This window comes from Mauremys mutica, chromosome 1, assembly GCF_020497125.1.
Source record: "Mauremys mutica isolate MM-2020 ecotype Southern chromosome 1, ASM2049712v1, whole genome shotgun sequence".
Lineage (NCBI taxonomy): Eukaryota > Metazoa > Chordata > Testudines > Geoemydidae > Mauremys > Mauremys mutica.
Genome location: NC_059072.1, coordinates 257934246 through 257959629, shown reverse-complemented (window position 1 = coordinate 257959629; position 25384 = coordinate 257934246). Strand labels below are relative to the sequence as shown.

Here is a 25384-nt window from a genome sequence, read left to right as displayed (position 1 = left end):
TACTATTGTGGTAGTTAATCAGACATTTAAATTCAGCTTTCAGATTGTTTATTGATTTGCCAACCTAGCACTATCAAATACAACCTCATGCATATTCTATTTGGGTTGCTTAGCTTTCTTCTGAAGCAGACTTGCATAAAAGTGAATTTTAAATCAAAGTGTTTTGCCAAGACCACTGTATCTTTGGCATAGACCAGTGAACAGTCTGCAGTTCTCATCCAATTTATGTTTCTTTTTGGATCAGGAACAACTGTCTCAGACATGAATTATATTTTAGTTCCACATTCATACCTCTCAGTCTTGGCAATCTTCTGTTTGTCAGGCATCTTCAAAAGGAGTCTAATTGCTTTATTGATTCTCTCTGTAGCAATCCCCTGGCTTTGCCGATTGCCAAACAAGACAGTTTGCTGGAGAAAGACACCATGTTCAAAGATGCAACAAAAGCCTTATGTAAGCAGCAGTCTCAAGACACCGCATTTGACAATATCACAGTGACTGACACAACCAAACTTGAACAGGTACATGTCAAGTTTCTTAAATGTCTTGGATCTGGAAATTTAAAATTTGATGAACAAGAAAACAGAGGAATGTAATTAATGTCATGCTATAAGTTTGGCTATAGTCATTTTCCAATAATAATTCTCAAAATGATTACACCCGAATGTCTTGGGATCAGGCTACCTGAAAGACCCCCTCTCTCACTGCATTCCATAGACATAGTTGTGATCAGTAGATGTATTTGGTTTTGAAATTTTAAATAATTGGTCAGGCACTCAAAACCTTGGGGCCTTTGCATGGTACCAAATTGCAAATAATAATAGAAAAATAAAGAAATTCTTATTTTTTCCCCTCTCTCTTTCTATAATTATATACACAGTGCTTTATTAACACATAAACTATGCAGTCTCTTTACTGGTGAGTTCACAGTTGAACATCCCATAACGAGATTTCACCCAGCTCATAACAATATTGTGAAAATATTGTTATGTGTAATCAAATATTAGCATTTATATGACTGTAGCTAGTTTTACTTCCTTCATTAATACAATGATGGCTGTCCATGACATAGTTGAGAGACAGAGATAGTTTGTTCAGAATCTCTTGCCATTTGCTATACATTCCAAACTATTTGTCGCCAATAATGTCTCCATTATATAGATCACAAGCAACATTAAAGAAGGCTATGTATTTATGAAGCTGTTCTGACTTCTATAATGTACTCAGCACTAATCCTTCTAAATACCATAATTTTTATTATTGTGCAAGCTGAGAATTGAAATTTCTGTTGAATACAGTTTCTTTGAAGGAATCTTGGCAAAATGTTTCCATAACAGACAGAATGCTTTACATTAAAAATAAAAGCTTTGAATATAGGACTGCAAATGTGATATATCTAACAAGGATTCAGTGTAATTTATCCATAATGTTTGTATCCTAACCTATACTGGAAGTAATCATGTTCTGTTTAATATTGCATTACGATATGCAGAGTCATTACTCAGGTTTTATCTTCATATATTATTAAAATGGATCAGCATGATATTTCACCTGGTGCATGTCAAGGATATCATACATTCATAGGCAATATGGCATGTAGATTAGGCCTTCCTCAGGGGATCTGAGAGAAGATTTTGAACTTAGTCTTGGAATATACATTTTTAATATTGAAAGATATAACACTATTTTTGGTTTTGAAATTAAAAATAATTTATAATAGCTCAGATTTACACACAAGCACAAAATGTTAATATACAAAATAACAAAATCCCCATATCCAGATAAGGTCAGATGAACAATTGGGGACTGTTGATTCTTTTTTATTTTTCTAGCTGAAATATGTTTTTTTTATCTCAACTAATTTCCTGAACCCAATAAGCTAGATCAAGAAGGCAATATGAATAATCACCATAGTGGCATAGTTGACAATTTCTGTTCTTATCAGTTGAGGAGGTAGGGTGACCAGACAGCAAATGTGAAAATTCGGGACGGAGGTGGAGGGTAATAGGAGCCTATATAAGAAAAAGACCCCAAAACTGGGACTGTCCCTATAAAATCGGGACATCTGGTCATCCTATGAGGAGGAGATTTTCCCCTGTACATGATTGAGTTCTCTGGCACGAAAAGGAGCTGTGTGTTACATTCCACAAGCAAAACTGCTTAGTCTTTTTGCTTGATTAAGCCATTTCTTTTGAAAACAGACTTGGCATAGAACTGTTGTGCCACATATTGTTGGCCACATAATGTGATGTGAACTTCTAATGTACAATATTCAGTGCTTTCTTCTTTATTGCTGTAATGTTAGATGAAACATGCAGGGGAAAGTAGTGATTGGAAGAATATTGTGCATGGAAAATAGAATGCATACTGCCTTATTAATGGTACTAATAAATAAAATTACTCCTGGTGATATAGTGAAAATTACTAACATTTTGTTACTAAGCCATTTAAACAGATTATGAGCAATTATATATTCCCAAACACACAAACACACTGTCAAATGAGTAAATAGAAAACTTCATTGTTAATATTAAAAATAAGATAGCATTTAGCTTCTAATATATCTATGGCTGAGAATGTTCAGTGACCATTCAGATTATTAGTTTTGAGCTGCTGTCTCCATAGTTTAAGGTATTGAGAACCCGTAATAATATATATATACAAGTCAGACACAGGAGGCAAGAAGGAAAAAATAGAATAAACTCATCTGTATGCTCAGAAAAAGGAGGTGAACAGAATAAAACTGGAAATGCCCTGGAAGTGTTTAACCCCCAGTCAATTCATTTGCGAACTTAATGCATGTGGAATTTCTTATATGTACGTCTTTTTTTTACTACTTGAGTTTAAATCTAGCTTTTATGGCATTTATTTGTTTCCTGGGCCAACATCATCAAATTCTTCTCCTTCACCTTGGCTGGATGGTATATCTTGGGGACGTGCAGCCCTTTTTTTCCCCCTCACACAGTTTTGATTACTTCTGAAGACAGTGCACAGTGAGCTGGATATTTAGTTTATACATGTCCACGATAGTGTATTATGGCATAAAAGCATTATCAGCATGAATTTTGGATGGCTACATTATGTGTGGCATCCCAAATGACAGAAAATACTATAACATCCTATTATTCTGTATGGGTGCAAAACCTATCCTGACATCCTTTGGATCAGGAATTGGCCCTATATGCCACACATTTAACATAAAACTATCTGAGAATTGTATATTCAGAATTTCTATTTTTTATTCCTCGACATGTAAAGCCAGACTGCCTACCCCATGCCTCCTTGGGAGAGAAAAGTTATAATAAACACATTTTAGAAACCTTTGAGGATGGCCTAATAGCTTTTATACCCATAAAAAAGTCAACTCAAAAAAATCAATCACAATTAAAAAAATTAATTGTGATTAATCACACTTTTGATCACACTAAACAATAAACAATAGAATACCAATTGAAATGTATTAAATATTTTGGATGTTTTTCTACATTTTAAAATATATTGCTTTCAGTTACAATACAGAATACAAAGTGTACAGTGCTCAATGTATATTATTTTTATTACTAATATTTCAACTGTAAAAATGATAAACAAAAGAAAAAATATTTTTCAGTTCACCTCATACAAGTGCTGTAGTGCTAGCTCTACTGTGAAAGTGCAATTTACATATATAGATTTTTGTTACATAACTACACTCCAAAACAAAAAATGTAAAACTTTAGAACCTAGAAGTCCACTCTGTCCTACTTGTTATTCAACCAATCGCTAAGGCAAACAAATTTGTTTACATTTACAGGAGATAATGCTTCCTGCTTCTTATTTACAATGTCACCTGAACATGAGAACAGGCATTCACATGGCAATTCTGTAGCTGGCATTGCAAGGTATTTACATGCCAGATATGCTAAATATTCATATGCCCCTGCAATGCTTTGGCCACTATTCCAGAGGACATGCTTCCATGACAAGGATGCTCATTAAAAAAATTATGTGTTAATTAAAGTTGTGACTGAACTCCTTGGGGGAGAATTGTATGTCTCCTGCTCTGTTTTACCTGCATTCTGCCATATATTTCATGTTATAGCAGTCTCGGATGATTACGCAGCACATGTTGTTCATTTTAAGAATACCTTCACTGCAGATTTGACAAAACGCAAAGAAGGTACTTGTTGGCAGTGGTGAGCTGGAGCCAGTTCGCACTGGTTCGCGCAAACCGGTTGTTAAATTTAGAAGCCAGTTTGGAACCGGTTGTTAAAGGGCTGGGCAATTGGGAGAGGGAGGTTTTTCTGTTGTTATAGCGGGTGTGGGCCACATCTGGCCCACCTGAGCTCTCAGCTGGGGAGGCTCCCCCGTCCCCTCCCCCACCTCTCGCAGAGCCTCAGCGTGCTGCGCCACCAGTGCCAGTGCTCTGGACTGCTCCTGGGCAGCTCGGCAGCTCCTGCCGCTTTGAGCGGCGCGGTAAGGGGGTGGAGCTGAGAGCTCCAGCGGGCCACGCGGCATCCATACACGCTGCCCTGAGCAGAATGACAAGGGGGCCGGGCTGGGGCTAGGAGGAGGGGTTGGATAAAGGGCAGGGAGTGGTTGGAGGAGGCGGAGGTTCTGGGGGGGCAGTCAAGGAACGGGGAACGGGGGGGGGGTTGGATAGGCATGGGAGTTCCAGGGGTCTGTTGGGGTGGTGGTGGATGGGGTCAGGACAATCAGGGGACAGGGAACGGGGCAAGTTGGGTAGGAGGTGAGGTCCTGGGAGGCAATTAGGGGTTTTGGAGGGGTGGTCAGGGGACAAGGAGTGGTGCGGGTTGATGGGTTGCGGGTTCTGAGGCAGTCAGTCGAGGGCAGGACGTGGGCAGGGGAACAGGCTGTTTTGGGAGGCACATGGGGCTTGTACTCACATGGCAGTTCCCTACTGGGTCTTCGGCATCACTGAAGGACCTGCCACCAACAAGCTGCCGAAGACCAGGAGCGAGTGAAGGACCCGCCACTGAAGAACCAGTAGGGCGATAAGCGTTGTAGTTGCAAAAGAAATATAGTTGTCTGAAGGATACCCTTTGTGTGAAGAAGTGTTATCTCCCCCACACCCCTTCCTCTCCCAGCTACATAAACAAGCTTGGGTCATGTCCCCTTCCTCCCTCCCCTGTGAACTGCTGATTAAGGGAACTTGTGGCTACAATTATTGCAAAGAAATGTATCTTCAAGGTAAAAATGTCTATAATATGCTTAATGCTGCAAAAAGTAAACAGGGCGGGTATAATTATAATCACTAAATAGCTATGAATATTCATTATATGGGTGTTCATATTATCAAATAAGAGTTTTGGGGGTGTTGGAGTAAATGTGGGGATTTATATATTAAAGAGTGTGATGTGATTAGTTCAGGGCTTACTTGACAATTAGGTCAAGGGGAACAAGTACCGCAATAAAGAAGCCCGTTTATTCAATCCGCCTCTGGGTCCTCCTGTTCCTTCTTTCCTTCTCTAAAAATACCACTGTGAGATTTCTAAAGATAGCTTCAGCACTTAACCCAAGGTCTAAAAATCTGAGAGGGACAAGGTGTGGAACATGCTTTCAGAAGTCTTAAAAGAGCAACACTCCGATGTGGAAACTACGGAACCTGAACCATCAATAAAGAAAATCAACCTTCTGCTGGTGGCATCTGACTCAGATGATTAAAATGAACAAGTGTCTTTCCACACTGCTTTGGACTGTTATAGAGAAAAACCTGTCTTCAGCATGGACGCATGTCCTCTGGTTTGGTGGTTGAAGCATGAAGGGACATATGAATCTTTAGCACATCTGGCATGTAAATATCTTGTGATATCAGCTACAACATTGTCACACGAACACCTGTTCTCACTTTCAGGTGACACTGTAAACAAGAAGCGGGCAGCATTATCTCCTGCAAACGTAAACGTGTTTGTCTGAGCGATTGGCTGAGCAAGAAGTAGGACTGAGTGGACACATAGGTTCTAAAGCTTTCCATTTTTTAATTTTTCAATGCAGTTATTTTTTATATATAATTATACATTTGTAAGTTCAACTTTCATGATAAAGAGATTGCACTGCAGTACTTATATGAGGTGAATTAAAAATACTATTTATTTTGTTCATTACAGTTTAGATATTTATAGTAAAAATAAATATAAAGTGAGCACTGTACACTTTGTATTCTGTGTTGTAATTAAAATCAATATATTTGAAAATGTAGAAAACATCCAAAAATATTTAAATAAATGGTATTCTATTATTGTTTAACATCATGATTAATTGCGTGATTAATTTTTTTAATCACACAATTAATCGCAATTAATTTTTTAATCACTTGACAGTCCTCGTTCTGATATGAATAAGGTGATAGGTATCTATTGAAAAGTTCTACAGTGAAAGCAGAAAGGAGGAAGCATAATTTAAAAAATAAATTGGACAGTTCTGAATTCTCATCATTGTGAACAAATAAACTAGGTCCTGACACAGAATCTCAAAATCATGATATAATAATATAAGAACTTGAAAAAGTATATCAAATGCTTACTCTGGAATCTGATCTCCACAATTATAAGAGAAAAGGATCATCTCTCTGTGGGTCTGGGAACACAATATAGCATAACTACAATCTTTCTGGCACATCATGTGGTTTGAAAAAAAATATCCTTAAACCTTATTATTCCATAGTTACAGAGAGTGAACAAATGAATCAATATATTCTGCTTCTAAATCTGCTTTGTCTCTAGTCTTTTCATATGATTTTAAAAAGACTCTGAGACCAGGAGAGAATGGTTTTTCAAGGTCTTTTTCCCCCCTCAGGGTGATCTCCCTGATGTCTAATTTCTTACTAAAGAGATGTGTATAACAAAGGTTTTTCTACTGAGCAGATTGAAACTGGTCCAACAGTTCCACAGTTTATAGTCCCTGTTCAATAACTAACATATAAATCTTAAAATGTTAATAGTGACAACAAAATGTGATTGAGGTGTCTTTATTTGGTCTATCCAGAATGTATATTTTAGAGAATTATTACCGTATATGGTTTCCTTGAAAGTTACTACTTGATCTAGTTCAACAGTTGTATTATAGATGAAGGTCTTTAGGAATACCAGTGAGATATCTGCAACTGCTCTTTTACATTGGGTGGAACAAATGTTGAAATGCTGTTGGAAAAATTCACGCCATCAGGTGCACATGATGATTTGCCTATGGGTAGGGTTGCCAACTTTCTAGTCACACAAAACCAAACACCCTAGCCCCATCCCTTCCCTGAGGCTCTGCTCCTGCTCACTACATTCCTCCTCCCTTGGTGGTTCACTCTCCCCCACCCTCACTCACTTTCACTGGGCTGGGGCAGGGAGTTGGGGTGTGGGAGAGGGTGAGGGCTCTAACTGGGGGTGTGAGCTCTGGGGTGGGGCCAAAAATGAGGGGTTTGGGGTGCGGGAGGGGGTTTAGGACTTGGGCAGGGATTTGGGTACAGGAAGGGGTGAGGGGTCTGGATGGAGGTGCAGGCTCTGGGTGGGGCTGGGGATGAGGGGTTTGGGATGCGGGGGGGGCCCAGGCTGGGGGGTGGGGCCAAGGGATTCAGAGTGCGGGAGGGGGCTGCAGGTTGAGGCAGGGGGTTGTGGTGCAGGAGGAGGGTGAGAGCTCTGGGGTGGGGCTGGCGATGAGGGGTTCAGTGTGTGGGAGGGGGCTCTGGGCTGGGTATGCAGGAGGGGGGACAGGCACGAGGCTAGGGGTGAGACCTCTGGGCTGGGGCCAGAGATGAGGGGTTTGGGGTGCAGGAGGGGGCTCCAGGTTTGGGGGGGCTCAGGGCTGGGGCAGAGGGGTTGGGGCACGGGCTTACATCGGGTGGCTCCCGGTTAGTTGTACAGTGGGGGGGCTAAGGCAGGCTGCCTGCCTGCCTGTCCTTGCACCACGCTCCGCACACCCTGAAAGCAGCCAGCAGGTCCGGTCCTAGGCCAGGGGGCCAGTAGGCTCCACACGCCACTATCGCCTGCAGATACTGCCCGCTGCCCCCCCCCTCCCCTCCCCCACAGCTCCCATTGACTGGTTCCTGGCCAGTGGGAGTGTGGAGCCAGTGCTCGAGGTGGGAGCAGCGCGTGGAGTCCTGTGGCCCCCCGCCTAGGAATCCTGAGCCAGACCTGCTTGCCACTTCCGGGGCGCAGCGCGATGCCAGCCAGGACAGGTAGGGACTAGCCTGCCTTAGCATCGCAGCCCCGCCGACCGCACTTTTAACTGTCCAGTGGGCAGTACTGACCAGAGCTGCCAGGGTTGTTCCTTTTCAACCAGGTTGTTCCTGTCGAAAACCAGACACCCTACCTAAGGCTATATCTACACTGCACACTGCTTATGGCGGCATGTGAGTACATACCCTACACGCCTCCCTCCTAGCATGGGTATAAATAATGGTGTAGATGGTGAGGCACTGCTTATGTGTGTAAAGTAAAGACACACCTGAATCCTGTGGGTACATAGCCTACACGGCCATACGTGCTGGAACTAGGGGTGCTACTGCACCCCCTAGCTTGAAGTGATTTCCATTATATACAGGGTTTACAGTTTGGTTCAATGACTCACTGCACCCCCACTATACAAATTGGTCCAGCCCCCCTTTATATGGCTCTCTACATGCCCAAGTAGTGCCTCCCCCATCTATACTGCTATTTCTAGTGGTGTAGTGTTCCACTGCCACCCTGCTGCTGGAGCCTTTAACTGCTGCCTCCCCCTGTCAGAGCCTTTCCCTGTCATGCATAGCTACATACTGCAGTGTGGATGCAGCCTACTTTTCATTGTTGTGTGGCTACACTTATTCTATATGCTGTCACAAGAGGTGTGTGGTGTAGACAAAACCTATGAGTAGAGACTTTCTTTGGTCAGTATTTATTGCCTGTTACTAGTACTGATCAAAAATAGGGACACATTTTTGTGAAATTTGGAATATTACCTGTCATATACTATTTTATTTTGAAGAATGGATGGAAAATGGTGAGGAGCCAGAGTGAGACTAGTCTTAAAGTGGTTGCTAACACACTGCTGTATGCTGCCCAAGGTGTGATAGACTGGACAGAGCCAAAGTTTTGTCCCCTTCCCACTTGTCACTCTACAGAGCTAGTTTGGTGTGCAGGGAATTAAGCGGCACTCTTGAGGCCACCTATAAATTATTCCACTCCTCACCCATCTCACCGTAGGGGAGCAAAGCAGAGGAAGAACTGAATCTCCGAATCATAAACCATCTCAGGGCTACTCATGGTGTGTGTTGGGGTGCATCTTATGCATTGCCCCTTACACAGAGCTATTCCTAAAGGCACAGTTTAGCCCATTGTTGGGTTCACATTTTGTTATAAGTTCTACTCAAAAGTGTCCTTGAAAATATACATGTTGGTTCATTCTATAAAAGTCATGATAGTCATCATGTAGCACACATGCAGTTAAATGCATATGAATCTTTTTATTTGTGAATTCTGTAATGTAAGCAATTTAATTTTAGGAAATGATAAAAAATTAATTTGAAATGAAATTATCCCCAATATCTATTTCTTTCTGTCCTTTAATACTTCCTAATTAACATTTCTCAGGTGTTCTTTTTTTTTGCTTTGAATTGTGTTTTCTGTCGAGTGTATGCTTTAAAATGGTGGCTGATTCATTAGGAATAAAGCTGGACTTTAATGAAGACCATAATAGGATTGGTTGTGGAATTGATGAGGAACTGAATAGAGCAGTTCACTCTGAATCATTTGTATGTACTGTATATGATTGTGCTGTATGATATCTAAAGGCATAACAAGTTTGAAAAATAGAAAAAAAATTCTCAGAAGTGGCATGTCCTGATTCAAGCAAGCAGTAACAACAATGCATAAAGAAGAAAATAGAAAAAATGTTTTGTTATTAAATCCAGACTTAGAGAACTGTCACTCTTTTTTTGTGCTCATGTCCTGAGAGCTGTCATTCTTGACACAAATCTTGAGACTATGAGAATCTTTAGGGTGAACTGAAGTGTAAAGAGCTACATAGTTGATATTCTACAATTCTGAAATTGTCTGTGATGCTACAGAAGGGCTATGTTTGTAAGTTCAGTTGTTTTATACCAACGGATGTATTGTTTTTGAGAAAAGCTGGTAAACTATTTAAACAGTAAGACCCAGCAGGATTTGGTGGTTCTGTCTAACATCATAATGGCTAGTGTGGTTTTTTTGCTTAGCATAAAGATGAAAGCTAAGTGCCTTCAAACACTTTTTTTGTGTGTGTCTTTAAATCTAGTACTCCTATTTATTGTTTGATTGATGGATTGAGAAAAAATATGTATGTTCTGTTATTTCCAAGGGTTCACATCTGGGGATGGATATAGAGCACCAAATCCTGTTCATCTTGGTTACCCAACAACACAGGGGGTAGCCTCAGTGTCTGATTATCTCTGCCTTAAAATGACAATTATAATACTTTTCATATATATATGTATAATCACAGTACCTTTTGGTCAATGACCTCCAGCACTTTAAAAAGGTCCCATTTAGTCCCTTTTCACAGATGAAGAGACTGAGGCACATACAGGTTAACTGATTTACCCAGTCACACAATGAATCAGTGATAAATTTAGGAAAAGAACCCAGAACTCTGGACTCCCAGGGCCAGATACTGCACCTATTAAAGTAATTGGCAAAACTGCCATTGACTTCAAGCTTGTACCCTCAGTGTTTCTACACTGATCATATTGGTCAATTACTGATGAAATAACATAGTGAATGTCATTTTCTTTTTGTTTTTGTTAAAATGTGGATTTGCCAGTTGTTCACTTCAAACACACTTCTTCTAGGTGACCATTATTTATTTTTACATGTTCTTCTGGCATCTAGAAACATTAAACTTGCCAGCTGATATTAACAATGATTCAACTTGCACTGTGAGCATAGTAGGATTCACTGCACAATGTATCAGTTGTTGTCATATTTTATAGCACTTCTCTTATAGTTGATTTATTGTACTTTTACAACATATAAGCAATTTTCCTTTTGGTAACAGAATTTGTTTCTATAACATTTAGATTGTACACTCTTTAGGCCTCTTATCTCCTTCTGTGTTTGGAAAGCACCAAGCACATTTTGGGTACTACTGTGATATAAATAATAATAAAACATTATGACTCATACATTAGATGCTGAGCACCTTCGACTCCTATTGATAGTTTAACTCCTGTCTCTCACTGAGTTTCCTCTGTTATGTTCTGTGCAGCTGAATTCCAATAGCATATTAAGTTCCATATCCTGAGAAGGATGAAAATACAGCAATATGGGAGCTCTGTTTGGTGGCAGCCGATATGTGATTTACAAGTACATTAACTTTTCAACTCTCGATCATCTTCATCAGAAACAGTTAATGAAGAGGGCAGGAGTGTTCTACTTGAACTTGGAGTCTTGTCAGGTTTAGGGACTGCAAATAGCATGCATGTACATTTCCATATACTTAAATCCCCATTAAACCCATATGGAATATATGCCTTAAAATTAATAATCTTTCTAATTTACTTCTATTGCTTAAAATAAAGGATGAAGAGTTATTTGGGAAGTATAGACAACTTTTTGGTTTCCTAATGCACAATAAACATTTATATCAATTATAATGTTTGGCACCTGTAATTGAAACTAGGGTATTACACTGCAGGGTGAGCGGCTATGAAGTTAGACTATTTTCATGTATGATTTGTATTTTCCAGGTCAAGTTAATGCCTCCAGCACCAAATGATGACCTGGCTACTCTGAGTGAGCTAACAGACAGCAGCCTGCTTTATGAGATTCAAAAACGTTTCAGTAACAATCAGATATATGTGAGTGGCTTTGAAACTGCTTACTGCAGCATTTTTATTCAGTTACCTACAGTCAACTTTCAGTGATGAGCAATTAAAGAAAATAGTATTGGACTGTTAGTAATTCCAGCTAAGCAGAATTACTAGACATAGGCTGGCAAGTATTGCTGACTAATATTAAGATGAATGAAGGAGTATGAGTGTGTTAAATTTACAACTACCCACATTTAATTGGGAAAGTCTGGAATTAGGTGGGGGGGAAAGATACAGTGAGTATGCACAGGTAAGCTTATATGTATATTTACCAGAAAATATGTGCTGGGAAAATGTGAACTCATTCCTCTTAAACTATCAAGAGATTTCTGTCTTTAACTTTATGTAAGCATAATTTTCATGAAGGCTTCTGATTACAATAACCGGAATGGAATAGAGATGTGGATAACAAATTCAGAAATCAGTATACAGCATTTGATTCCCTGTTACTTTTTCCTACAATTACATGAATAATTCTCTTGATATTGTTATGTTAATGATTTAGGCACAGTAAAATAATTACAAGATGATTTACATGCAACATATTTTTCTGTTCTTGCCATGTTAAACAGAGGGAGAATCCAGTCAGCCGTAGATTATTTCAAAAGTAAAATCTGCAAATGCATATTTCTGGCATCCCTATTCATAATTATTACCCTTTTCTAGCTTATTGAACAGCTGATTAGGTAATTTGCATGTAAATGTGAAATGTGTGAATCTGCTTTAATCTAATGAATTGACAGAGTGTGGTTAGACCAGAGAAATGCAGAGATTCCGAATGTCACAAACAACAAGCTACTTGTAAACACACCTGAAATTAAATACGGAAGTTACATTCATAGGTACTATGATATTGGTTGGTAGTAACAATGCTGTTCAGATGCTGAGATTATATTTATGTTCCTGCTATTTTTGTTTTATATGTATCCTCCTTTTTTTTATCTCATTTTCAGAGGTACTGAGCATGCACAACTCTGACTCAAGTCAATGGAAGCAGCAAAGAATCCTGTGGCACCTTATAGACTAACAGACGTTTTGCAGCATGAGCTTTCGTGGGTGAATACCCACTTCTTCGGATGCAAGAAAAAAATACCCACTTCTTCTTGCATCTGAAGAAGTGGGTATTCACCCACGAAAGCTCATGCTGCAAAACGTCTGTTAGTCTATAAGGTGCCACAGGATTCTTTGCTGCTTCTACAGAACCAGACTAACACGGCTACCCCTCTGATACTTGATTCAAGTCAATGGGAGCTACAGATGCTCAGCATCTATGAAAATCAGGGCAAAGTGTAGGTTTACTCTTAAAATAGTTCACCTGATTTCTCATTCTCAGGATTGACCCTGAGGTTCTATGTCTGCCTATCCTTCTGCCTATTAAATATTTTTGTTTCGTTCAAGAGCACAATAGTGATCTCGAAGCCATTAATCAGTGCTGTTATGGTTAATAGCAGCCATTTGTGCAATGTGTGGCGATTGCCGTCAGAACTGAAAAAATTCTCATCCATTATTTACCTGGGCTCCATCATCTCACAAAGGAAAAAGCCACTGGAGGCCATTTCCAAACCCAGATATTCCTCACCACAGCACGCATACTGCCATACTCACTGAAGCTGTTGCAGAGAGGCATAAACTACATCTGCCCTATTCAACAGGGGATCTAAGCAGGGCTTCATTCTGAGGGCAAGTGGTTTTATTGTACCTCCCCTCCATAAGGATGTTCTGTTGGTGGAGAGAGGTGGGACACATGGGCAGATGGGTAGATTTGATTTTATTGTTGCAACACAGAAGTCCCATCTGTGATGGCTGCTCAGGGGATACGCTAAATCAGCATAGTCTCAGGTCACAGGTCAGTGCTGCCTAGTTTTGTGTTTCATAGACATCTTATACACTCCTGTGCAGAACACTGGGTGAATGTAACTGCTTTGTAAGAAATATTTGAAAAGGAATAACTGATACCTTTATGTTACTGGAAATATGGGTGCCTTGATAAGCCTAAACTATGTATGTAAATAGATGTTTAGAATGAGCTAATGATAGGTGTCTTAGAACAATTTTTAAAAGAATCAACAATTAAACAGAACTTTAATACAATGAAAGTTTCAAATCACTAAGACTATTATATTTTTGAATGGCATCAAAAGAATTTTGGAATACGAGTGGTTGCTGGTTTTCTAATGACAATGGGCCAGATCCTGGGCTTCAGTCAAGGAACATGGCAAAGTTTGTGTGGGGAGACAGAGAATGGATGCAAAGGCATCTTTAACCACCCACCCCACCCCCGCACCCCATGTGCTCTCCTGATCCTGGGACTGACTGGGCGCATATCCATTCTTTGGCATACATGAGATAGCCTTCAGGATTTAGATTGGGTCCAACAGCCCCAAGTGGCCTTTTTGGCATATGGAAATCAGCTGGTGATTAGAGAGCCCAGGCCTCACCCTCTTACAGTTTGCAGCTAGCAAAAAGGTGGCATAGGACTCACTATAGCATTTCTACAAAAAGAACAGGAGTACTTGTGGCACCTTAGAGACTAACAAATTTATTTCAGCATGAGCTTTCGTGAGCTACAGCTCACTTCTTCGGATGCATAGAATGGAACACACAGACAGGAGATATTTATACATACAGAGAACATGAAAAGGTGGAAGTATGCATACCAACAGGAAGAGTCTAATCAATTGACATGAGCTATCATCAGCAGGAGAAAAAAAACTTTTGAAGTGATAATTAAGATGACCCATAGAAGGTGTGAGGAGAACTTAACATAGGGAAATAGATTCAATTAGTGTAATGACCCAACCATTCCCAGTCTCTGTTTAAGCCTGAGTTAATTGTATCTAATTTGCATATTAATTCGAGTTCAGCAGTCTCTCTTTGGAGTCTCTTTTTGAAGTTTTTTTGTTGCAAAATTGCCACCTTCAAGTTTGTCACTGAGTGATTAGAGAGGTTGAAGTGTTCTCTCACTGGTTTTTGAATGTTATGATTCCTGATGTCAGATTAGTGTCCATTTATTCTTTTGCGTAGAGACTGTCCGGTTTGGCCAATGTACATGGCAGAAGGGCATTGCTGGCACATGATGGCATATATCACGTTGGTAGATGTGCAGGTGAACGAGCCCCTGATGGCGGGGATGATGTGATTTAGGTCCTATGATGGTGTCACTTGAATAGATATGTGGACAGAGCTGGCATCGGGCTTTGTTGCAAGGATAGGTTCCTGGGTTAGTGTTTATGTTGTATGGTATGCAGTTGCTGGTGAGTATTTGCTTCAGGTTGCATTTCTACCACATCTACCTCTATGTGGAGGGAATCCTGCAGTGATTGGTTAAGAAACTGCCTGTGCTGGCTTTATGGCAGTTTTCCACAAAGGATGTGACACAGAGCGGCTCCAGAGGCCTGGGCCTAGGCCTAGTGATTTGAAATAAATAATATTTTTGCATTCTTTGGGCATCTAAATATTATAAAAAGCAAATTGAGGACTGTATTGTGACAGATAATTGTTTACATGAAAATAAACTATTAAGTATATTCTTTTTTCACAAAAGTCAAGCTTTATGAACTAAAACTGAGTTCAAACATTGTCCATAGTGCTGTATAAGACACAGAAGACAACATGGTCCTTTCCACCAGGAGACAAAACAAAACACATTGAGACAATAGAGGAAAATTCTCCCTCAGGCCATTCCTTGTTTCCTTTGACTTTTTTTAATTAGTGGGTTTTTTTTATTTGGTTGGTTGGTTTTTTGCTTTGTTTTGTTTTATTAGTTTGTTTTGGTAACAGTATGTCTGAAGCATTTTTCTTTAAGTCAGTGTTTGTGGGCAGAATCTTTTAAAAGCACAATAATAGCTGAATTATTTAATTAAGAATATGTTGAAAAACACTTTTTGATGTTACATATCAGCTCTTTGGGGGCACAAGCAGCCAGTGCAAGGCTTCTCTAGCTCGTACCAGAGAGCACACCAGTGATGGGATGGCCTCAGGAGCCAGGATATGTAAAGGTGACTTTAAACCACCTTCACATATCCTCCCACCTCCGCCCTAGTTTTTCACCCAGCAAAGATTTCCCATAACAGAATCTGGGACCATTGATTCCTATAATGTTATAGTTCATATGTGAGGCAGCTGAAGAGTGGTTTCTACAAAGAATAATAACAAAAGAACATAAGAGCAAGTCAGGAACCAGAAGCTGTGTGGAGACATTAGCTCTAGTCCACTGAGAGGTGAGTAAGAAGAAAGGCACAAAGCAGTCAGGATATACTGGAGAATGCAGCCCTGTGGATTCATGTAGTGTTTGTTCTAATATTGCAGGTGAAATCCTGGCCCCATTGTAGACAATGGGAATTTTGTCATTGACTTCAGTGTAGTCAATATTTAGAATTTTATTTATATGTATGTAGGTTGTGTCATAATTATGTTGATTACTGTCTTTTATCCCAGTAAGAACTTTTTAAATACCCATTCTATTTATCTAACTCTGCTAGCACTACTAGCATGGTCTATCCCATAATAAGATGATGAAGCAATTGGGTTGTGTGATAGGAACTTCACTCATTTTTGCTAAGCTTAACAAATGGTGAATTACAGATTCATTTAACAAATAATCTTACAATAATATATGCAATGCAATTCCTTTGTTAATCATTTTACTTTGTGAAGCACTTAGTATTAATTATACTTTTTATAATAATACAATCTGAATTGTAAATTTGGATCTTAGTTTTTAAGAGCAAGAATTTAAAAGGTTCTGAATTATGGAACTATGAACTTGTAATTCGTTTGTTGATTACTGGATTTAAGATGCTTTTGCAAAAAGTCTTTTCTGAAGGAAAATCATTAACTTCCTGAAAGATCTAATTTATCACTTAATAAACCAATTATAATTTGTTTTGCAGACCTACGTTGGAGATATACTGTTGCTGGTTAATCCATTTAAAGAACTTCCAATTTATTCCACTATGGTAAGCCTTTTCTTCTAAAAATGGTATCATGTTGATCTACTTCAGTGGAGTTTCATCCATAAAGCACATCTGGGATCCCAAAGCACTAAAAAGGAAAACAATAAGAATACCTCTGTTCTTTTCATATTAGGAACATCTCAATTGAATTTTGCATTAGTAGCAATAATTTGAATTTTGCCTAAGGCACACAGTGTCTTGTTCATATCTTTATGAATGTCTCCTGCAGGCCATAAACATTTTTATTATGTTTTATGATGTTGCTTGTTACTTATCTTCTTTTCCTTGAGTGCTACTAGTGTGAAACAGCAGTCTTGCCAGAGATGACTATAAATGCTGAACAATATTTCATTCACAGATTATTTAGGTACCAAAAAAAAAAAATCCTAAAAGTGATGGTTCAGTTGGGCCTGTGCAAAGCTCTTTCACTAATCTTATTTGATGAACTCCAATCCACTTATAAATAAGGTGTCTGTCATTTCAGTATCAAAATATTGGTACTCTTGCGATGTGGGCATAACATAAATTTACATTGTTTTACATGTCATGTCTCAATCTAGCCCAGTCATTTTAGATGCACAGTGTCAGTGTGAAGCATTGAATTTTGCCAATTTATTATTATTATTATTATTATTATTATTATTAATTTTTTATTCGTGCCATATTGAGATGCGGGCCCTTGTGCTAAGAACTGTACAGACATGTAGTAATTTTGCTTGCAAGACTTACCAAGAGTTTGTAGTATTCGGAATCACCATTAGCAGACTGTAGGTTGTGACTGTTTAAAATGTCACATGTATGATCTAATAGTAAACTGGGGGAAACAAATGGTGTAAAGTACAGGTGACAGGAGCAGCAGATTAAAATTGGGTATTAAGCTGGAAATCTCCCACATGGTCTGAATATGGAGTTCCTCAAGCCCTTTCCTCATAGAGCAGGACTGGGCAACCTTAAGGTAGTACATGGAGCACAAAATCCACTAAAATCCTTTGGTGGGCCACACATTGTTTTTAGAGGCTACCCCTATTGCATAGCTCAGAAATGTTTGCAACAACACAGCATGTTAACGAATACTTAAACAGATATTAACAGTGTAAAACTGAAGTCTCAGCATGCGCTACATTTCCAATTTCCTTGTCAGTGGGATCCTGCCTTATACATGAGTTGCATTCCAAGAGGCACATGCATGTGCAAGGGGTTCTCTTCCCCTCTGTGATGGGTTGGATCACAGAAACCCCCTGGGGGCTGCCACCTGATGTACCAAGACTACTTCTGCCCCTGCTTTCCCTGCCCTCCCAGATTGGGACTTCAGTGCCCTGCCTGGTTTGAGCCAGGCTCGCTGGCCTGCTGCAAACCCAGACCCAGGTCTGAACCACGTCCCCTAACAGCTGTAGGCTTAAACTGAAAGCAGGTTAAGAAATGTTCCTGTATTTAACACTCAGATGCCCAACTCCCAATGGGGTCTAAACCCCAAATAAATCCGTTTTACCCTGTATAAGTTTTATACAGGGTAAACTCATAAATTCTTTGCCCTCTATAACACTGATAGAGAGGTATGCACAGCTGTTCCCCCCCCCCCGTTCCCCAGGAAATATTCACTTTCTAGGGTAGGTGAGTAGCTCTGTGTTGTCTCATCTAATACAGAGATACAGTTAGTGAATAACAATAGTACTTAAGTCAGGCTCAGCATTTTTTAAATGAGCTAAACTATAGATATTTACAAGCCAATGTTGCTGAAGGCTATGATTCTAATTAGCTAACAGTCCTTAAATGTCAGGTTTATCTCAGAGGAATGTAGGCTAACAGTAGGATAACTGGTTTTTGCCATTTTTAGCCAATGAGAGTAGATAGAGCATGCTGCTAATTATGTGTATTAGAGAAGTGTTTCTAAATTGCAAATAAAGTATTACTGGGAGACTGCTGTGTCATATAATAAATTAATTAACTTGTAACCTGATTTCATTGATCTCTGTCTTATTATTTCAGAGGGCATCCATGCTATTTTTGTTTGATATTTTAAAACCAGGACATTGAAGGATTATCATGTGAAGTATAAATAATGTAATTTAATATATTATCTGTTTTTTTAACAATTGGCCAAATCTGCATGATTGGCCACTATTATTAAAATTAAGTATTAAAATAGCATATCTTAAATAGAACTCTTGTGATGATATTGATATATGTATTGCTTTAATGAAATGCTTTACAAATAGTTTAAGGAACCCAAATAGTTTGTTTATATTGTCTAGGAAGCCCTAAGGAAGCCCCTTGTTGAAGAGATGAAACAATATTGGTTTAGAATTTGCCACCTGTGTTAATTTCAGTTATTTTTCAGGTCACCCAGCTTTACCTAAGTGACTCTGGCAAACTGTGTTCCTCACTTCCCCCACATATATTCTCCTGTGCTGAAAGGGCTTACCACATGCTTTTCCAGGAGCGACGTCCTCAATGCTTTATTCTCAGGTGAAAATCTATCTTTCTATTAAGTGATTTATAACTCATGTCTTTGAAATGTTTCCCCAGGGACTCTGCAGACAAGATTTCCTTTTTATTTTTTCCCTCCAATTGATTTATTCTTATTTACTCATACGTCTCATATATTGCAACATAAAAGTGTGAAAGAAAATATTTAATTCAATGTAAGTGTTATTTATTTTGTTGGAGAAATATCAGCTTTATTCAACTGCATCTTTAATAACAAAGATTCGTCCACAATCCAAAATTGTTTTTGTTTTTTAGTTATATCAAACTGATTATGAACTAGGATCCAAACTAGAGAGGCGGGATTGTCCAATGGCTTAGATATAACCTAGGACTTAGGAGACATGGGTTAAAGTCCCTGCTCTGCCATGGACTTCCTGGGTGACTCTGAGCAATAGTTTCTGTGCCTCAGTTCCCCATCCTGTTAAATGGGAATAGAAGTACTTTTCAGGGGTTTGATAGTTATAAATACTTTATAGATTGTGGGGCTGTCTGCACTAGGGGCCATATAAATACCTAAATTAGATAGAACTGGCTAATCAGACTGCCTCATGGTTATGAAACTTGAGATAACTGAATAGACATAATCACATGTATATACTTTCATTAAATTGTACTTTAATAGATAAATGTTTTTTCTAATCAGTAGAAGCACTATATATTCCCTTAGCTTCACTTAATATAGTAAGTAAACAAATGTGTTCATTTAAAAAATACTGTGCACTTTTAAAAAACAAAGCTGTACTTTTATGGAAAATATGACTGCTGGTTGGCTGAAACAAACCATAAACCTGTTTTATAACATAATTAGAATGGAGATGTTACTGAACTGTGCAGGGAACAGTGACCTTTAAGCAGCAGAAAACCATTATCCTGTGTTCACATTCTCTTTATTTATATTTTTATTGAGGTGAAATAATTCGTTTTGATAAAAATAAAAAATTCCCTGGCATTCAGTGTTTTCGATGAAGAGCTCCACAGAATATGAACTCTCACTTCATATCCATTTGGGACATAACTGGTAGATTAATAATGTTGAGGGGTTGGCAACAATAGCGTTGGAGGGTAGGTAAAATGTACTTACATTTTGAAAAATGTCAAATACCAAATTAAGATACTAATGTATAATAATGGCAAATGCTATAAATGGAAAGATATTCAATTCAATAAAGAACTGGTTTAGTGACAGAGAGCAGATGATGGTGATAATTTTATATAAGGAGGGAGGCGATATGTGTTACAGCAGAGCTCAGGATATTGAGCCCCGATACAGTTCATTCTAGATTACAGTGTATCAGTGACCTGATGGAGGGATGATGTTAGAGTGTTCTGCTGAGATCATTAGAACTTGATGTCTGTATGTTATATCCAACACAATCCACACACATACACATTCCAGGCATCTTTTAGTTGGACTCTAATTAGAACCAAAGTTTAATATGGAACTGGAAGCTGAAGAGAGAAAGATTTGTGGGCCAGAGAAAAAGAGTTTGTAAAGCTCTGACTTACTGGATAACCTAACACCAAGAGTTAGGATCCTTGAACAATTCTCTCTCTCTCTCTCTTTTCTTTAACAATAACTGAGGGTATGTCTACACGACAGTATGAAGCAGCAGTCAAAAAAGCAAACAGGATGTTAGGAATCATTAAAAAGGGGATAGAGAATAAAATGGAGAATATCTTATTGCCCTTATATAAATCCATGGTACGCCCACATCTTGAATACTGCGAACAGATGTGGTCTCCTTATCTCAAAAAAGTTATACTGGCATTAGAAAAGGTTCAGAGAAGGGCAACTAAAATGATTAGGGGTTTGGAACAGGTCCCATATGAGGAGAGATTAAAGAGGCTAGGACTTTTCAGCTTGGAAAAGAGGAGACTAAGGTGGGATATGATAGAGGTATATAAAATCACGAATGATGTGGAGAAAGTAAATAAAGAAAAGTTATTTACTTGTTCCCATAATACAAGAAGTAGGGGCCACCAAATGAAATTAATGGGCAGCAGGTTTCAAACAAATAAAAGGAAGTTCTTCACACAGCACACAGTCAACCTGTGGAACTCCTTGCCTGGGGAGATTATGACGCCTAGGACAAAAACAGGGTTTAAAAGAGAACTGAATAAATTCATGGAGGTTAAGTCCATTAATGGCTACTAGCCAGGACAGGTAAGGAAAGGTGTCCCGAGCCTCTTTTTGTCAGAGGGTGGTGATGGACGGCAGGAGAGAGATCACTTGATCATTACCTGTTAGGTTCACTCCCTCTGGGGCACCTGGCATTGGCCACTGTTGGTAGACAGGATACTGGGCTAGATGGACCTTTGGTCTGACCCAGTATGGCCTTTCTTATGTTCTTATGCAACTAGATACCCGCGGTTTGCCAATGCCAGCTGACTCAGGCTCGTGGGGCTCAGGCTAAGGAGCTGTTTAATTGCGGGGTAGATGGTCAGGCTTGGCTGGAGGTGGCAGGGTCCCAGAGCTCAGGCTGCAGCTTGAGCCCTAACGTCTACACCACAATTAAACAGCCCCTTACTTGTGCCCTGCAAGACCAAGTCATAGGCTGCAAGTGTCTAATTGTAGTGTAGACATACTCTGAAAGACCAGGGGGGAATTGAGAATTTTCTGAAGTACTTGAAGAGATATTCAAAAGATCTTTCCTGTCTGAAATCAGTTTAGATTCTGTTATGTGCAACTATAATATACCCCCCATCACGAATCATTAGCAGGGTTTGAATGCTGAGATTCATAGACTAATTAATGCCCATTTTTATACAAACCAAAATCAAAGCTAAACACAATTATTGTAAAGCCATTTCTCCTGGTCAGAAGTTGTCATGAGAGATTCCTTTATTAGTCTTATTAAACATTATTAATAATAATAAAATATCAGTGATGTGGTTCCAAAATGACACAGACAATGGCTTCAGAGTTAACAGGAATCCTTTATTTGGTCTCCTTGTGATATTTTCTTCTGTTGCTGGTTCAGGTGGGTAGTCTGAACTGTTACCCGGGGTTCTTTCAACCCAAAGCACTTGGTAACTTTTACTCTGTGTGAGGTGGTGTCAGGAAATAAATCAGGGGAGACATGGCCGTTCGACTGATAGATGGTTGGCACAAACAGAACAACACAAGAGTGCTTTCACTTAAAGTTACACTTTATTTAGTCTCAAGCACTTACACAAGTCCACAACAGATTAGTAAAACACCCCCAACCCTTGATAATTACCAAAGCTGAGTGTGGCTCTCGAGTGACACAGTGGCAGGCTTCCGGTGGCCAAATCTTCCGTCTGCCGGTGGGGACTGCCAGATGTATCCAGAGGGAAAGTCCAAAAAGAGTCCAAAAGAGTCCCCAAATGAGTCCAGCTACCTCAAAATTTCCCCCCTTATTTATACATTAGTGATAGAATGACATTTCTCTTAAAGAAAACTTGTTAAGCAAGCAGTTTCAATAGTCAAGCAAGAGGTTCCTTCTGACTATGGATTAACCAGGTGTGGGTTTTTCCAGTGTTTGCAGCCTTGAGACCCCAATAGACATTCCTGGGGCACATCCTGCTCTTTTAAAATGCATGTATCAGCAACGTCAACACAATTCTTATCAGGAAGGACATGGGGTCAAGCTGCCCTTTCTGTGGTACCCCAACCGCCCTGCCTTGGTCAAGCTGCATGGCCACTTTACAGCCTGCTGACTAGGTTGCTTTATCAATAAGCCATAGTGGTTTCAGGCACTTTACTGGTTTTCCAAAATCTCCCCGTACAGAACTATCCAACATACCAGTGTAGCAGTGGAGAGTAAAGTATCAGCCCTCCACACAGGCAAGCAGCTAACCCAGAGTCTGAAGTGTGCTGATCTTGTTACTCGTAGTTTGGTCTATCTTTAGTAAAATCTTGCTACTATGTACTAATGAGCAGGAGAGCTATTGCAAATTATAGTAGGCCTTGATCCCATGGATGGACTGTATCACCATGTGGATTCCCCCTGAAGTTAAATGATAATCCATGCTGGCATAAGGGTCTGCGCTTGCAAAGGGAATTAATGAGTAAGTGAAATGTATTAAGAAAAATAAGCAAAGATATTCATTTGTTTGACAAGTCTAGTCTAGTTTTAATTATTGATGTCAATGCTTTCTAGTGTCAGCACAGAACTTTGTAATAAGTTTTATAAAAATAATGGTGTTTTAGTAATAGTTCTTACTACAATAATCTTTACTCACAAGTGAAGAGAGGTTGTCAATTTTGAGTGCAAAGTGTGGGATGTGTAGATAAACAAATTAGTTGGGCCCCATGGTATTAATACTTAGAACTTATGTTTTGCTTTGTATTTTCAATTGTCAACATGTTGTATTCACATTAACTGCTTACTGTTAAATAAATAAAGCAACACTACTGTTGTGACCAAATACCCCTTTTTTAAATTCCTCCTGAAGAGTCTGGAAAGAAGAAAGAAAAAACACACACACACTCTACAGAAATGCTTTATTTTGTCTGCAGTACATCAAACAACCTCGTACATTTTTGGAAGAGACTAAGGAAACCTGGAAATAGTGTCATATACCATACACTCTTTCATCCTCATCAAGCATGTCATCTTGTTTTATTAGTGTAGTTAGTGTTTATCTTCTATTAGCTGTGTTTTTAGTTCAGTTTTTCTTGAGCTGCCTGAAGCATTTCCCATGGGTTTAGTGGCCTTTACTAATCATTTATTAATTACTCTTTCATTGGATACACGTACTATATCTAATGAGTTCTGCATGCAGTGTAACTATTATTGGTACACTTTTTCTCAGTTTATATAGACATTTTTTCCTTTGCCCAAGAAATAGTAACCACCAGGTGTCACATTCAGGTAACATGCGTTTTGATATCAGGAGTCAGTTAAAAATGTCTTTCACCTTACTTTATTTTCACCCCCTAATCACGTGCTTAACTTTCTGACTATGAGTAGTCCCAGTGACTTCGATGAGACTGTTCACATGCATAAAGTTATGCTTAAATACTTGCTGGCTCAGGGCTAGAGTAAGGTCGAGCCCGAAGAGTACAGTCCTTGTTGCCTACTAGTGCCCTTGTGTGCGCTACTCTAGCTCACTTTGGGAGGGATGCAGGGAGAGCATGGCAGCCTCCTATCTCTTCACCACTCCCTGTGTATGTGAGCTAATACAACCTGTGAGGCACAGACAAAAGGAGATGATGCACTCTCTCCAAGGCTGGTGGAGTCTACTACTTCAGCAAGTGCCTTCTGAGGGCTTGCTGCAGTGCATTTATCCAGACATCCTTCAGGGAGGGCTGTGGCTGCAACAACGGAATCTAGCTTTATGCTAGACAGCTCAGTTAGTGCAGATTACTGTCAATATATGTCCTTGTATATCAACTCCCCTGCCCTCATGTTGCTTTATTGTATCTCTCTGTTGTCTCTAAACTTACACTTAGATTACAAGCTCTTAAATGCAGGGATTGTCTCTTCATTATATGTCTGTACAGCTTTGATGAGGCTGGAGCCTCTATTACCAAAATACAAATACATAATAATAAATAAAATGGAGAGGAAAGGACTCCTCCACCCAGCCTGAGGATACACAGCGGGCTTCAGCAACTCCCATGGCTCCTGCCCTCTGACCTCCCCAGAAGGGAGAAATGTGTGGATCAATATAGTAAGAGATGTACCGTCTCCCATCCCTCCCCTCAAAAAACAACTAAATGAAAAATTCAACACCACCCTATGTTCAATCTTACTCTTTGGGTAAGAACTGTGGGCCTTGTTTGCATTTATGCTAAGGCTAATTTATATTGCCTTCACAGTGTGTGTAATTGTAATTTACGCCCACTTTAATGGATTTTTACCCTTCACAGAGTGTTGTAAAGGGGCTCTATTGCAAATGAGAATTGGCCATATATTTTCATTTTGGGATTCAGTAGAAACTTTTCCCCTGGCCTTTAAAGTTCTCTATTGTCTTGCTCCAGTTTACTTCATGCACCTGCTCTTCCCCTGTGCTTGGCCCCTCTGCTGATCTACCATCTATTTTCACTCTTTTCCATCACACGATCCCCCCCAAATTAGCAAAAGAGACAATTCTTCTGCAGCTCATCTGCAATTTGTCAGCTTCATTAGCTTTCTGTAACTCCTCATATTTTCTCTTAAAATATGTC

At 39.4% G+C, this 25384-nt stretch overlaps 1 protein-coding gene across 1 annotated transcript in view; it reads left to right on the top strand.

Annotated features, from left to right (window-relative positions):
• Positions 1-25384, top strand: part of MYO16 (myosin XVI) — a 459803-nt gene that overhangs the window by 178071 nt on the left and 256348 nt on the right. Inside the window, exons 11-14 of the mRNA XM_045008050.1 lie at positions 368-518; positions 11684-11794; positions 16699-16764; positions 19100-19227. Of these exons, the coding sequence (XP_044863985.1) occupies positions 368-518; positions 11684-11794; positions 16699-16764; positions 19100-19227 (456 nt within the window). The remainder of the gene's footprint in view (positions 1-367; positions 519-11683; positions 11795-16698; positions 16765-19099; positions 19228-25384) is intronic.